Source organism: Rhinatrema bivittatum, chromosome 14 (genome assembly GCF_901001135.1).
Source record: "Rhinatrema bivittatum chromosome 14, aRhiBiv1.1, whole genome shotgun sequence".
In the NCBI taxonomy this organism is placed as follows: Eukaryota; Metazoa; Chordata; class Amphibia; order Gymnophiona; family Rhinatrematidae; genus Rhinatrema; species Rhinatrema bivittatum.
In genome coordinates, this window is record NC_042628.1 from 63,315,132 (window position 1) to 63,329,895 (window position 14,764).

Here is a 14,764-nt window from a genome sequence, read left to right on the forward strand (position 1 = left end):
CTAGAAATTGTTTCTCCTCAGAATTTGTGCTTTTAATGCACAAATCCTACCTAGCTAGTTTACAAGAGGAAATGGACCCCTCCCTTGGCCCCCCTCCCCCTAAAATTCCTCAGATATCCTCCCCGCCTGCTCCTGCGGTGCTGAACACGCAGGGGTCTATTAGGGTGCGGGTGGTCCCAGGGGTTCCCCCCCCTCCAGATCCCCCCATTCCTTTGACGGTCTTGGACCAGGATCAGGATGCAGATTTTGTTGAAACTCCCCCCCCCCCCCCCGGAGTAGAATGACCCCCGAGTCCTCCACTTATTTTGGAGGGAGGAACTGGAACCACTTATCCCCTTTATTACACAGGAGCTGGGGATCGAGTGTCCCTCAGTGGATGAGTTCTCGGCCGCGATGCCGGTTTGCGCGGACCCGGTCCTGGCGGGACTCAGGGCTCTTCTGTGCACCTTCCCATTCCATCCCATGCATAGGCTGATGCTCCTCTGGGAAAGGGAGGCTCCCAATTCGGGGCTCTGCATTGGGAGGGCTATGGAGAAGCTCTATCCTCTTCCGGAGGAGTGTCTGAACATGCTGAAAATATCTAAGGTGGATTCTTCGGTGTCTGCAGCCCTGAAAGATGTTCAAGACCGCAAGCCAGAATTCTATCTCAAGCGCATCTTCGAAGTCTTGGCCTTGGGAGTTCGGGCGACAATCTGCAGCAATCTCATGCAGCGGGCAAGCCTTAGGTGGGTTCAACAATTGCTCAGCACCCAGGACCTCCCGTCTGCAGAGGAAGAGCAGGCTGAAAGGTTGGAAGGCGCTATAGCGTATGGGGCGGATGCCCTTTACGACTTGTTCTGGGTTCAAGCAAAAGCAATGGCTTCAGTGGTCTCGGCCAGACGGCTTCTCTGGCTCTGTAATTGGTCAGCTGACTCATCTTCCAAGGCGTAGTTGGGCAGGCTCCCTTTTAAAGGTAAGTTGCTTTTTGGTGAGGACCTGGAGCAGCTTATTAAATCCTTGGGTGAGAACAAGGTTCATAAACTACCTGAGGACCGCCCAAAACAGGCGAGAGCTTTCTTCCCTACACGTACTTGATTCCGGGGTCAGCGGAGATATAATCACAGGGCAAGAGGCGCTAGGGGTGTGCATTCGTTTGCAACATATTGGTAATCCGCAACGTATAGGGCCATATTCGTTGTATTCGTGGGGAAGCAAAACGTATCACGATTCCCCACGAATACAATGAATCTTCACTGAATTATTGGCCGTCTAAAGGAGCGAATATAAACACCCCCCCCCCACCCTCCTGACCCCCCGAAGACTTACCAAAACTCCCTGGTGGTCCAGCGGGGGGTCCGGGAGCCATCTACTGCACTCACGCCATCAGCTGCCGGTATTCAAAATGGCGCCGATAGCCTTTGACCTTACTATGTCACAGGGGCTACCGGTGCCATTGGTCGGCCCCTGTCACATGGTAGGGTCAAGAGGGTCCCCCAAGACTTTCCAAAAGTCCCTGGTGGTCTAGCAGGGGTCCGGGAGCGATCTCCTGCACTTGGGCCGTCGGCTGCCAGTAATCAAAATGGCGCCGATAGTCTTTGCCCTCACTATGTCACAGGGGCCGATCAATAGCACCGGTAGCCCCTGTGACATAGTAAGGTCAAAGGCTATCAGCGCCATTTTGAATACCGGCAGCCGATGGCATGAGTGCAGGAGATGGCTCCCGGACCCCCCGCTGGACCACCAGGGAGTTTTGGTAAGTCTTGGGGGGGTCAGGAGGGTGGGGGGTTGTAGTTAATTCAATTTTAGCCAGGAAATGAATAAGAATGAACGCATGAACGTATCGGGGGCCCCCCTTGCTGAATGCAACTTATCTGCCTCCGACGAATATGAATACTGAATGCAACGTATGCCGCCCCTCTGCACATCCCTAAAAGGTGCCTTCTCTAGGGGAAACTTCTCCAGATCTCAGTCCTTGTCTCAGTCCTTTCGAGGCCGACGTGTCTTCTGAGATGGTAACCCACAACGTCCCACGACCAAGCCCGCCTCCCAATGAGATTCAGCCGGCCCATTCCTCCGTTCCAAACTTAGGTGGTCGTCTATCTCGGTTCCTAGAGGAATGAGTCAAAATCACGTCAGACCAGTGGGTCCTCGAGATAATCGAGAGAGGCTACGCTTTAGAATTTGCTCGAGACCTGCCGGATCTGCACATAGTCTCCCCGTGTGGACATCGGAAGCGGGCCGCTGTATGTCAGACTCTCGCCAGACTCCAGGGGCTGGGGGCTATAGTCCCGGTTCCTGTGGAGGAACAAGGCGCCGGCCAATATTCTATTTACTTTGTGTTCCGAAAAAGGACAACTCTTTCCACCCCATCTTGGACCTCAAGAGAGTCAACCGAGCGCTTATCTACAGAATCCATCCAATGTTTGCATTTGTTAAAGTTTTTGAGTTCTCTTGTTGTTTGCTCGAATTCTCTTGTTACTTGCTTGATTCCTTACTGTTTTATCTTACTACTTTTCTGTTTTGACAATGGTTATACTGAAGGGCTGCAGGGTAGGCTCTGTCCTGATATAGGATACCCTTTCAGTTTTAGTCTGTCTCCATCTGCTGGGCAGGAAGCTCAACCCACGGTCTGGACTGATCCGTGGTATTACAGGAACGAAAATTAACAGGTAAGAACTAATTTTCCTTTCTCCTTCTGTAAACTTCACAAGCAAATTCCTTGCTGGCTCCAATGTAAAGAATTTGATTTGGGGATTTCAACAGGCTAACATGGAACAATGGAATCCAAAAAGAAGAGCAGAGATAATAGCCAGGAACATCTGTTTTTAACTCCAATAAAACACTCCTCAGCAGCACAAGTATTTAGCAAGTGATGGGTCTTCATTCTACTCCTCTCTGATTCTGGTCTACAACCTTTGAGCTGGTGAGGAGGACAAAATGCTGGAGAGTCTGAAAGTAGTAGGGACAGATGGGTAGGGCTGGTGTTGAAGGGGAAGAGGGCTAGGGCTATGGAGGAGGCCCGTGCTGGGTGGGGTGGAATGAGCTTGTGGCTAGAGGACGATAAGTGCTGGAGGGGAGGATGAGAGGATTGTTTTGTTAAGGGCAGTACATTTGTGTTATGGTAATATATGTATTTGAGTCAGCTGATTACAAAAAAAATTATACCCTCAAAGAACTTCTAAATTTACAATTTATAAATACCTAAACCTAGAAGCCCTAATCATAACAAATATTCTCAGTAGGGTGCCTAGCTGGCAAGGTCCATGCAAATCAAGCTGCCAAGGTGCCTGCAGAAATGGTGCCTGAATGGCAGAGATCTTAAGGCAAGCTCCCTTCCATGTAAAATGATTGATTTATTTACAGTCATTTATAGACCACACGTGAACAGCTCTGAACATGAGATGGAGACAGGTAGTCTCCAGGCATGCCTCTGAGGTGCCCCCTTCGGAGCCACTCCTTGCTATGCAGACGGAGACTGTGCGCTCTGACAGTGTAGGCACACTTCCACTTACCAGATATTGCTGACTGAGGTGGACGAATTCTAATTCCACCCTTATACAAGGTGCCCATGTCTCTGAGCATTCATCCCTGAGTATTGACTTAGAATGTCATGGGACAAGAAAATAACGCAAGGATAACATATTTGTCTTTAAAAGGTGGTGCAAGCGAGGAGGCCAAACCCAGGAGTACTGAGACTGAATCCCATTATCAGGTAAATTACAGCGACAGAGGCGCTGCAGGTTTCATGTTTTATGTACACAGTAGAGTTCCAGCAGCTGGGCTGCTCATAGAGAAAACTGGATCCTCTGGAGTTTGTCGTACATTTTGGCAGCAGTGGCATAACCAGAACTGAATTTTTTTTTTTGGGCAGGGGGCCCAAGGTTAACATGGGTGGGCAGTAGTCATACAGATCTAGGCCCTACTAGTTGTACTTTTATCGATAAATAATGCCTTAGCATGTACCCTATAATTGATTTCTGAATAGTCTGCAACAGCTATCATGCGTGAGTGACATTTTAAATATTTTAATTCTATTACTTCAAGCACTTGCCAACATTAAAAATGGCTTATTAATCTAAATTAATTTTAGATTTATTTCAGTTTATAAATATAAATTGTCATGTAAAAAGTAAACAAACAACACTTAACATAAACATCAGATCCAATTATATAATAAAACAAACATCAATATATTATTTTATGAATCATCTTTCCAAAAATGCATAAAACTACAATAAAAGCAATACAAATAATAATAATCATAAAAAGATTTGCAACAGGTACAGAATAGAACTAGGACATGCAAAAGAAAGAACATTTCAAATACCAGTGTCACCTTAGTGACAGCAAAACAAATTCCCTTCACTGCCAAACACTTTGTGAAGTAACACAAACCCCTGCAAATAAACAAACAAACAAATAAGTACCTAGAACTTTACCATACCATAACAGCAGTAACTCTCAGGACTCAAACAGCACCAACTTATCTACAAAAAGGCAGCAAGGCAAACATTACACCAAGCACTAGAATACTAATACACCACCTAGTGGGCAAAACTGAAATGGAAAGCCTGAGAAACAAGACTCTGTGAACACTGGAATATTGAAGAAACAGCAAAATACAAATTTATAAGAAATGCACATTCTCAAAGAAGGCATATTCCAGTTGCTAAAAGGCAAAATAATTTGGTTTTACCTTTGTGGTCTGATCTTATTTTTCTAATCGGTTGGTCCCAGTCTCTTTTTCCCCCTTGTTCCTTTTTCAGTGTCTATTTTATTCTGTTTCTTCTCTCTCCTGTCTTCTTTTCTTCTTCCTTCATACACACAAACAGACTCTCTCTCACATGTTCTCTCAAACACACATGCTTTCTCTCACCTACTTTTCCATGCTATCGCTCAAATATACATATGCTCCCACTCACACACACATGCTCTCACTCTTACATGCTCTCTTTCTCACACATGCTCCTGTTCCCACAAACACAACACACAGGCTCTTAATCTCATATGCTGTCTCTCACACATAGGCTCCTATTCCCCCTAACATGCTCTCTCACACACAAACACACAGGCTCTCACATGCTCTCTTACACATACAGGCTCCCACTCTCATACATACGTACATGCTCCCACTCTCACGTGCTCTTTCTCTCTCTCACACACACACACATACACACACCCTAGATAGACTCCCATTCACACCTCCCCAAGCAGGCTCCTAGTCACACAACCCACATCTCCCCCAGGCAGGCTCCCATTCACACACACACACACACAGAGGCAGGCTACCATTCACCCCTCCCCCCCAAGGCAGGCATCCATTCACACACACCCAGGCAGGCTATCATTCACATACACTCACACCCAGGAAGGCTACCATTCACCCACACCCCTCCCCCAAGGCAGGCTGCCATTCACACACACCCCCCAGGCAGGCTACCAGCCACATATACACTCACACCCAGGCTGGCTCCCATCCATATACACCCAGGCAGGCTACATTAACACACACACACACGTAGACAAACACAGGCAAAAACAGGCAGGCTTCCCATCAGAAGCAAAAGGGGGGGGGGAAGCCTGTTCTGCTGCTGCTTCTCATGTGCCTGCCCAAAGTATTCAAACTTGCAGGGCTAGCACATCCTCTATGCTGATCTCACAGTGCTGATTGGGTGGGTCTGAGCCCAATTGGGTGGCCACAGCCCACTCAGGCCCACCCGTGGCTATGCCATGGGATGGCAGTTTCCAAAGTGGTTCTGCCCAGGTCGATGGATGTTTACCCCCAGGCAAGGGACCTTTGAAAAATGCCCTGGCAGGGCAAACTACTCATGATGTGCATGGCGCAGGGAGATATCCCCAGGGGAAAAGAGCAGAGCTGAGGGTGAGGCAGGGGCGGGGCTGGCATTTAATTCTGAAATCTCACACCTGCTTTTCACAGTTTACTCCGAAGCTCCAATTGTCCATCAGATTTTTTTTTAAAGGAAACATCATGGAGTTTAAAAGTGTCCTCCTTGGAGGCCATTTTCAACGAGATTTTTTGTAAAAAGCATTTTAGCCATGTAAATGGCCTCTCTGAAAACTGCCCACTTGGTATATGGGCAAAGGTCTGTGCAAGGACCTTTACCCCTATTGTAGTGGAACAGGGTTAGTCTAGGGGAGCAAACAGGGGCCGATGCAATAAGCCGCACATAAAAACCTACGTCCAGACTGGGCGCCCTTTTTTTAACGTGCGCACAGCCATGGCTCCTGGGCGCCCGATGCTATACGGTAATGAGGTGCTGCGCTAAAAAGAATGCGCTAGGGATGAATTATGTATCCCTAGTGCATCCTTGGCATCGAGCACCCAGGAGACTTGGCTGTTAGGGATGTGAATCGTTTTTTGACGATTTAAAATATCGTCCGATATATTTTAAATCATCAAAAATCGTTAGGGCCACGATACAATACCAATTCCCCCGATTTATCGTCAAAAAATCGTAAATCGGGGGAAGGGGGAGGGCAGGAAAACCAGCACACTAAAACCCCCTAAAACCCACCCCTGACCCTTTAAATTAAATCCCCCACCCTCCCGAACCCCCCCCCCAAATGCCTTAAATTACCTGGGGGTCCAGCGGCAGTCCGGAACGGCCTCCTGCAATTGAATCGTGTTGTCTTCAGCCGGCGCCATTTTTCAAAATGGCGGCGCAAAATGGTGGCGGCCATAGACCAACACGATTCGACTGCAGGAGGTCGTTCCGGACCCCCGCTGGACTTTTGGCAAGTCTTGTGGGGGTCAGGAGGCCCCCCCCAAGCTGGCCAAAAGTCCCTGGTGGTCCAGCGGGGGTCCGGAAAACGATCTCCTGCCGCGAATCGTTTTCCGTACGGAAAATGGCGCCGGCAGATCGACTGCAGGAGGTCGTTCAGCAGCGGTCCGGAACCCCCGCTGAACGACCTCCTGCAGTCGATCTCCTGCCGGCGCCATTTTCCGTACGGAAAACGATTCGCGGCAGGAGATCGTTTTCCGGACCCCCGCTGGACCACCAGGAACTTTTGGCCAGCTTGGGGGGGGCCTCCTGACCCCCACAAGACTTGCCAAAAGTCCAGCGGGGGTCCGGAACGACCTCCTGCAGTCGAATCGTGTTGGTCTATGGCCGCAGCCATTTTGCGCCGCCATTTTGAAAAATGGCGCCGGCTGAAGACAACACGATTCAATTGCAGGAGGCCGTTCCGGACCGCTGCCGTTCCGGACCGCCGCTGGACCCCCAGGTAATTTAAGGCATTTGGGGGGGGTTCGGGAGGGTGGGGGATTTAATTTAAAGGGTCGGGGGTGGGTTTTAGGGGGTTTTAGTGTGCCGGCTCATGATTTTCACGATTTTCACGATACTTTAAACACCCAAACGGCAACAATACGATTCCCTCCCCCTCCCAGCCGAAATCGATCGTTAAGACGATCGAGGACACGATTCACATCTCTATTGGCTGTGTATAAAGCCACTAGTTAGGAAAACAGATGCTGGTAAATTGAACGTCCGTTTTCCTAAGCTGGCTGCCGTCAAGACTCTGTGATTCCTCCTACTTAGCATCACAATGATGCTAAAAGTAGGAGGAACCACAGAAAAGATTTTTTGTTTTTAGTGAGTCCTTGACACGTGGCAAGACGTAATGCCAGCTCCGGGACTGGTGTTAAATTTGCTGTGTTAAAAAGTGCACGTTGGGCGCACGGCAATTTATTTGCATCGGAAGTAATAGATAATAGCCTCATCTACATGGCATTTACATGTGATGAGAGCTATTAGGTACACGCGAGTTGGACTTCCAAAACGTGCGTCCAATCGCTGCGTGCTAGTCTGAACGCATGATATTGCATCACCCCCTATGTGCGTAAATTTGGATTTTGAAAACTATGCACGTTTTGGTGGGACAAAGCGTCCGCAGAAAAAGCAGAAGCACATCTCTTCAGGTCCTTTTTCCTCAGGCAATTTTCAAAGGGAAAATTTATTAGAGATGTGAATCGGAACTGGAATCGGTTCTGATTCCGGGTTCGGGGACTATCGGAAAATTTTTTGCGTGCGGTCCAATCTTTTTTTTTTATCGGCTGCGCCCGAGCCGATAAACAAAAAACCCACCCCGACCCTTTAAAACACATCCTTTAGCTTCCCCCACTCTCCCGACCCCCCCAAAACTTTTAAAAAGTACCTGGTGGTCCAGTGGGGTCCCGGGAGCGATCTCCCGCTGTCGGGCCGTCGGCTGCCACTAATCAAAATGGCGCCGATGGCCCTTTGCCCTTAGCATGTGACAGGGTATCCGTGCCATTGGCCGGCCCCTATCACATGCTAGGAGCAATGGATGGCCCGCGCCATTTTTAAAGATGGCGCCAGCCGTCCATTGCTCCTACCATGTGACAGGGGCCGGCCAATGGCACGGTGCCATTTTGATTAGTGGCAGCTGACGGCCCGAGAGTGGGAGATTGCTCCCGGGACCCCCACTGGACCACCAGGTACTTTTAAAAAGTTTTGGGGGGGGGGGTCGGGAGGGTGGGGGAAGCTAAAGGATGTGTTTTAAAGGGTCGGGGTGGATTTAGGGGTTGTTTTGTGTGCCATTTTTCCCGCCCTCCCCCAAAACGATAAGAGAACCCCACAAACAATTTTGTGGGGTTTTCCTATTGGTTTTGGGGAGCCCCCAATTTCTGACGAGTTTGAAAATATCATACGATATTGTCAATCGTCAGAAAAACGATTCACATCCCTAAAATTTATGTGTTCTTTCCCTGATGAAGAGAATGGAGGTAAAAAGTACCCTGGGACTCTGCAGCACTTTGAACCTTGTGCTCTAACTTACATCAACCAAAAAGCCATGGCAATGCCTGAGGCTTCCAGACTTTGGGCATCTGGGGGCAGGGAACCTGTGCCATCTCCAACACTGCCATTTTTTTTTTTGAAAGGTATTGCAGCCTGCAAGATTCCTGTCTATGGCAATGAGGATTGCGCATACACTGCTTCCCGTACTGTACTGCAGTACTCTTGCAGGAATGCTTAGGCTGTGCTATTACTATTGGGACATTGGATTTGGCACCTTGCCATATCTTACACATCTACAGCCAGGGTTTCTCTCGTGTGTGCAGTGCACCTGGTTGGATTCCATGGAGGGATTACTGCTTTGGGACATCCTGCTCATTGTCTCTTTCTCTTTATAGAACCTTCAGAGCCAGACTTCGCATATTTACAACAGCGTGAGGACCCAGAAGTGACTGTTGGATCCTCCAGCTTGCAACACTTCCCATCACCACAGCCACCAGAACCTCTCCTCTCTCCCAACTTCAGTCTCTCCCTTCTTATTACTCCTCCACCACAGCCTCTTCTCTCCCTAACCTTTGTCATTTCCATCTCCCCAGCACAGCCTCTCCCCAACCTCAGCCTTTCTTCTCTCCCACTGCTACTTTCCCCTTCTCCACAACCTCAGTCACTCTCCTATCCCCTACTACAGCCTCTCCTCTTCCCTTACTCAGACCCTCCTTTCTCTTCCCTCTCTTCAAACTCAGGTCCTTTCTCCTCTTTCCCCCACTACAAACCTTCCCTTCTCCCTAACCTCAGTCCTTTCCAGGGGCAGCAGAACCCCTTTTTGGTTGGAGTGGAGGGACCAATCCAACCAATTTCAGTCCCCTCTCTCCCCACCCTGTCCTCCACCGGCCCCTCTCTCTCCTCTCCTGCTATGCGCTGTCTCTTACTGCTCCATCCCCTCTGACTGTCTTTCCTCTCCCCCACTCTTTCTTTTTTTCCTCTCACTCTCCCACTCTAATCGGAGGCGGTAGGAGGAGAACAGTGATGCCTCAAACTGCTGCTCCAGCTCTGCCTCCTGACCCAGCTGCTGCTGTACAGTCCAGTGTGATTCAAAGCTGCAGTCGAGTTCAGAGCTGCAGAGGTGGAGAACACGGCTAATGCATTGCTGCTCTCCTCCTCGTGCCACTGAACTTCTGCTTCCTGCCCAGCCTGGCTCCTGATCTGCCACGGCAATTCTGTGGGAAGGGCCAGATAATAATCAGGCCCTTGCCCCTGTTCTATGGTCCCTTCCATCTCCCTTCTCCCCTACCTCATAATCCTCCGCTGGTGTGTAAATCAGCTTTTGAGAATTACATGGAGAGGGGGAAATATAGTTGTATAGGGAAATGTAAGCGTGTAACTTTATTGTGCAAGCCTGTTTCCCTTGCTCTTGCAGAGGGAAGAAATGGGGCAGAGAAAGCATTTAAATGCACATTTTGTTTTTGAGAAGTATGCAGAGAAAGCTGCACTTGAGCCAAAGCAGGCGTGAGTTCCTGTACGTATGTGCACGCGTTCACTGGGAGAACCCACTAATCCTCAAAGTGGACTTCTGTGCATAAATAGGCTTTGAAAATTTGGGCTAAAATCTGTGAGTACTAAGCCCTCTGTGGGCTGTTTGAAAATGACCCTCCCCATGTACAAGTTTAAATTCTCTTTTGTATATTTTGTTGTGATGGTGTTTTAACCCTGTTGTAATCTGCTTTGTATGGGGGGCTTGCCAGAAAAAAAATATATACATTTTTTAATTAAATTAAACTACTACTCACCATTTATAGAGCACTGTTTGGCATTTGCAGTTACTACTGTATAATACTTAGAGAAAATGTGCAGCCAAGCCACACATTTTACTTTCAGAAATTAGCGCCTACCCAAAGGTAGGCGCTAATTTCTCCGGGCACCGGAGTCAGAGGTCCCGAAAGTTAAAAAAAGTGAAAAAATAGAAAAAAAAAATTGAAATAGGACCGCGGCTTGCGGGTCGAAAACCGGACACTCAGTTTTGCCGGCGTCCAGTTTCCGAACCCGTGGCTGTCAGCTGGCTCGAGAACCGAAGCCGGCAAAATTGAGCGTCGGCTGAGAGCCACCGCTCCAGTCAAAAACGAGGCGCTAGGAACGCGCTAGTGACCCTAGCGCCTCTTTTTACCGCCGGCCCTAATTAAAATAAATTAAAATACTTTATCGCGTGCACAGGAGAGTGTCCTGTGCGCGCGCCAGGAGAGCGGTCGCTTGCCTGCTCTCCCGTGATTTTACTGTATCAGCCCGTTTGTTCGTCAAAAACACCAAAGCTGAGCTGGCTCAAAGAAAATATACCATACACTCTGAAACTTTACAATGCACTTACAAGGAAAACATAAGACAAAAGGAGGCATCCAGTGGTTCTGAAAACAGCAGGGGGTTCTGAGGAACTGCAGAAGAAACTTGTGTGATTAGGAGACAGGGCATCTGAAGGGCAGATTAAATTTACTGTGGAAAAGTGCAAAGTGAGGCACAAAGGGAAAAATATTCTCAATGGCAGGCACACAATGTTGATTTATTGTATGAATGTTACTTTTGTAAACCGTTGTGATCTTTATATGGAATGACGGTATATGAAATGTCTAAATAAAAATGCTGGGTTCTGTATTGGGAGACACCACCCAGTAAAAAGACCTTGGAGCTCTTGTGCATAATACATTGACATCCTCAGCTCAATGAGTGTTGGTGTTCAAAAAAGCAAATAGAATGTTAGAAATGATCTGAAAAGGAATGAAGAATAAAATGGAAAATATCATATTGCCTCTGTATGGAGCTATGGTGTGACTGCAACTTGAGCATTGTGGGGTAGATTTTAAAACCCCTGCGCGCGTAAATCCTCCTGGATTTATGCGCGCAGGGCACTCGCGCGCCGATTTTGCATAGGCCGCCTGCGCGAGCAAAGCCCCGGGACGTGCGTAAGTCCTGGGGCTTCGTAAAAGGGGCGGGAGGGGGCGTGCCCGAGGGGGCGTGTCCGGGGGCAGGGGGCGGGCCGTGGCGACGGTTCCGAATCCCCCCGGCACTGTGGCCTGTGCCAGGGGATGCCGGGGTGGTGCACGCAAGTTACGCCTGCTTGAAGCAGGCGTAACTTGCCCAACAAAGGTAGGGGTGGGGGATTTAGGTAGGGCTGGGGGGTGGGGTAGATAGGGGAAGGGAGGGGAAGGTGGGGGGACGCAGAAGGAAAGTTCCCTTGGAGGCCACTCCGATTTTGGAGCGGCCTCGGAGGGAACGGAGGCAGGCTGCACGGCTCGGCGTGCACAGGCTCTGCTCATTTACCCGTTCCACTCCATTCCCAGTGGCGCGAACAAAAGTACGCGCGCATGTATGTTTTGAAGATCTATCTCTGTGTGCTGTTCTGGTCATCCTATCTCAAGGAGGGAGGAGGAATAGCCTAGTGGGATCAAATGTCGGTATATAAAAATAATAAATAATAAATAATAATAATAAATAAGGAAGACACAGCAGAACTAGAAAAAGTACAGAGAAGGGTAACAAAAATAATAAAGAGGATGGAACATCTCTCATATGATGAGAGGCTACGCAGGTTAGGGATCTTCAGTTTGGAAACGAGATAGCTGAGAGGGTGCATGAAGAAGTTTATAAAATCATGAATGGAGTGGAACGGGTAAATAAAGGACTAAAAATAGTAGATCAAATGGACATTCCATGAAACTAACAAGAATAGATTTAATACTAATTATAGAAAGGACTTTTTCCATCACTGCACTATCAAGCAGTGGAATCTGTTGCCAGAGGATGTGATCAAGGTGACGAGCATAGAGGGGTTTAAAAGAGGTTTGGACAAGTTCCTGGAGGAAAAGCCAATAATACATTATTATTATCCAGGTAGATTATGCCTGGGACTTCTGGATAGCGCGAGTAATAAATTGTTTTAAATAAATAAAGGCCCAGGCAGAGAAGGTCGCTTCTGGAAATGAATATCTATACAGATTGTGTTGAGAGTGTTTCAGCTTCCCTGGCTCATGGGATGATGAGCAGAGATGGGCTCTACCTGTTGGTAAAGAGGAAGAAATAAACAAGGAGTCCTGCCATCCATTTGTTTTTAGGCATACCAAGCATCAACAATATTTAATTTTTGTTTTTCATATAGTCCCCCTGAAAAGGAATTTAAACTAGGATTGTCAGGCATTGACAAAATCCAAAAGCAGATGCACTGCCTTAGGGCAAGTAAAAGTAGTCAGATAAGTAAAACATTAAATACTCATATAGAAATGGGAAAAAAGGGCAATATATGGAAAGCAATGTACACTAATGCTCATTGAGTGGGAAATAAAATCCTAGATCTTGAGGCAGTCATGGAAGAGGATATGTGTATATATATGTGTGTGTGTAGTAGTGATCACAGTGATGTGATACATGGAAAACCATGACTGGGATATAGTTACCCAAGAACTAATAGCCCACTGAAAATTTTTTACAATTTAAAGAAAATGGAGTATATTCTAGTAGTATAATGGGTACACGATCAATCAAACTGATTGACAGGTGAGATAAGGATGACAGCAGCCAATCAGCGTTCACTTCCGGTCTAAGCCCCGCCCACGCCCCGCCCACTCCCATAGAAGTGAATGGGGGTGTAGCCACGCCCCCTCCCGCCCCCTCCCACCCTCAACCACGCCCCCAGCCACACCCCTTCCGCCACAGGCCCCACCCCTTCCGCAGCCAATCAGCATTCACTTCCGGTCTAAGCCCCGCCCACTCCCCATAGAAGTGAATGGGGTGTAGCCACGCCCCTCCTGCCTCATCCCGCCCTCGACCACGCCCCCAGGCCCCACCCATTCCACCACAGGCCCCACCCCTTCCACCCCTGGCCCCGCCCCAGACCCCGCCCAGACCCCATCGATGCTCCTCCCCTCCCAATAGAAGTGAATGGGGAGCCCCTCCCACACCCCACCCCCAAACCGCCCCCCCATGATGTCACGGATGACCCCGCCCACACCCCAACCCCAAGCCACACCCCCCTGTGACGTAGCGGGTATGACATCACCGGAAGTCCACCCCACACCGCCCCCCCAAAAACACACCCCCTAAAACGTCATCAGAAAGGGTCCTGTCGCTTTTTTAATGATGTCAGTATTAATGGACTCTGGCTGTTTTTGATGATTTCACCGGAAGTACAATACAAAAGTCCCGAAATATGCGCTCCTAGAACCTCCTGATGCCTTTTAATGTATGCTTTTAGGAGGCAGGAAAACTGCAAGAAATATGCTTTTTTTCTAGCCACTCTGTTTTTAAAAAAACAAACAAAATACAAGCTGTTAGGAGGCAGAACAACTATGGCTCATTCTGTTGACAAGGATTTGGGTTTTTTAAAACAAGTGATTGAAGCTACCGGTGGTGAATTGCATGAACTGCAGGATCAAACTTTGCAAAAGACAGGTTTTTTTTTTTTTTTTTCCAAAAGACTAGGGACCGGGTAGTATTATGGGTACGCTGTCACTCAAACCCCCAAGCCAAACCCCCCCAGTGATGTCACCAGAAGCCCAAGCCCACCCCTCCAAGCCCTTGCTGTAGATAGGCATGCCCCAATAAAAAAAGTTACCAGAGAGCAGGCAGGAAGCCGTGACTCATTCTATACACAGAGACAGGGAGAATCCAACAACACCCCTTCCCCCGCCCCTCTCTGCCTCAATCCGCCCTTCCCCCAGACCTAAATCTGAGCAGAGGATAATTGAAAGCAGTGGGGGGTGTAGGTTTGCAATGGTGAAACACAAGGCTTTAGTTTTGTTTTAAAAAAAAACAGACTTCTGTATTCTCCCCCACAACCCTTCCCTCCTCCCCTCTCTGTTAGACACGCCCAAACTTGCAAGACCGGATATAGAAGTAAGCATGTGATAGTGATCACGTGAGAACAATCAAGCAGAGTTGTTGTAATTGTTCCTGAAAATGGCCGTATATGAAACACCTAAGCGTCTTGAAATGAAAATCGTTCAACAGCCAAAACTAAAGAGGAGCCATAA

The 14,764-nt window shown here is 48.3% G+C and overlaps 1 protein-coding gene across 2 annotated transcripts in view; it reads left to right on the forward strand.

The window, feature by feature from the left end:
- Nucleotides 1-10,585, forward strand: part of LOC115076045 (sialic acid-binding Ig-like lectin 12) — a 44,911-nt gene extending 34,326 nt beyond the window's left edge. For both annotated transcript variants that reach the window (XR_003852679.1, XM_029577134.1), the window contains 2 exons: nucleotides 3,636-3,691; nucleotides 9,152-10,585. Coding sequence is in view for 1 of the 2 variants with exons in the window: in XM_029577134.1 (XP_029432994.1) it covers nucleotides 3,636-3,691; nucleotides 9,152-9,205 (110 nt within the window). In the remaining variant the exon portion in view is untranslated. The remainder of the gene's footprint in view (nucleotides 1-3,635; nucleotides 3,692-9,151) is intronic.
- Nucleotides 10,586-14,764: the final 4,179 nt, after the last annotated feature.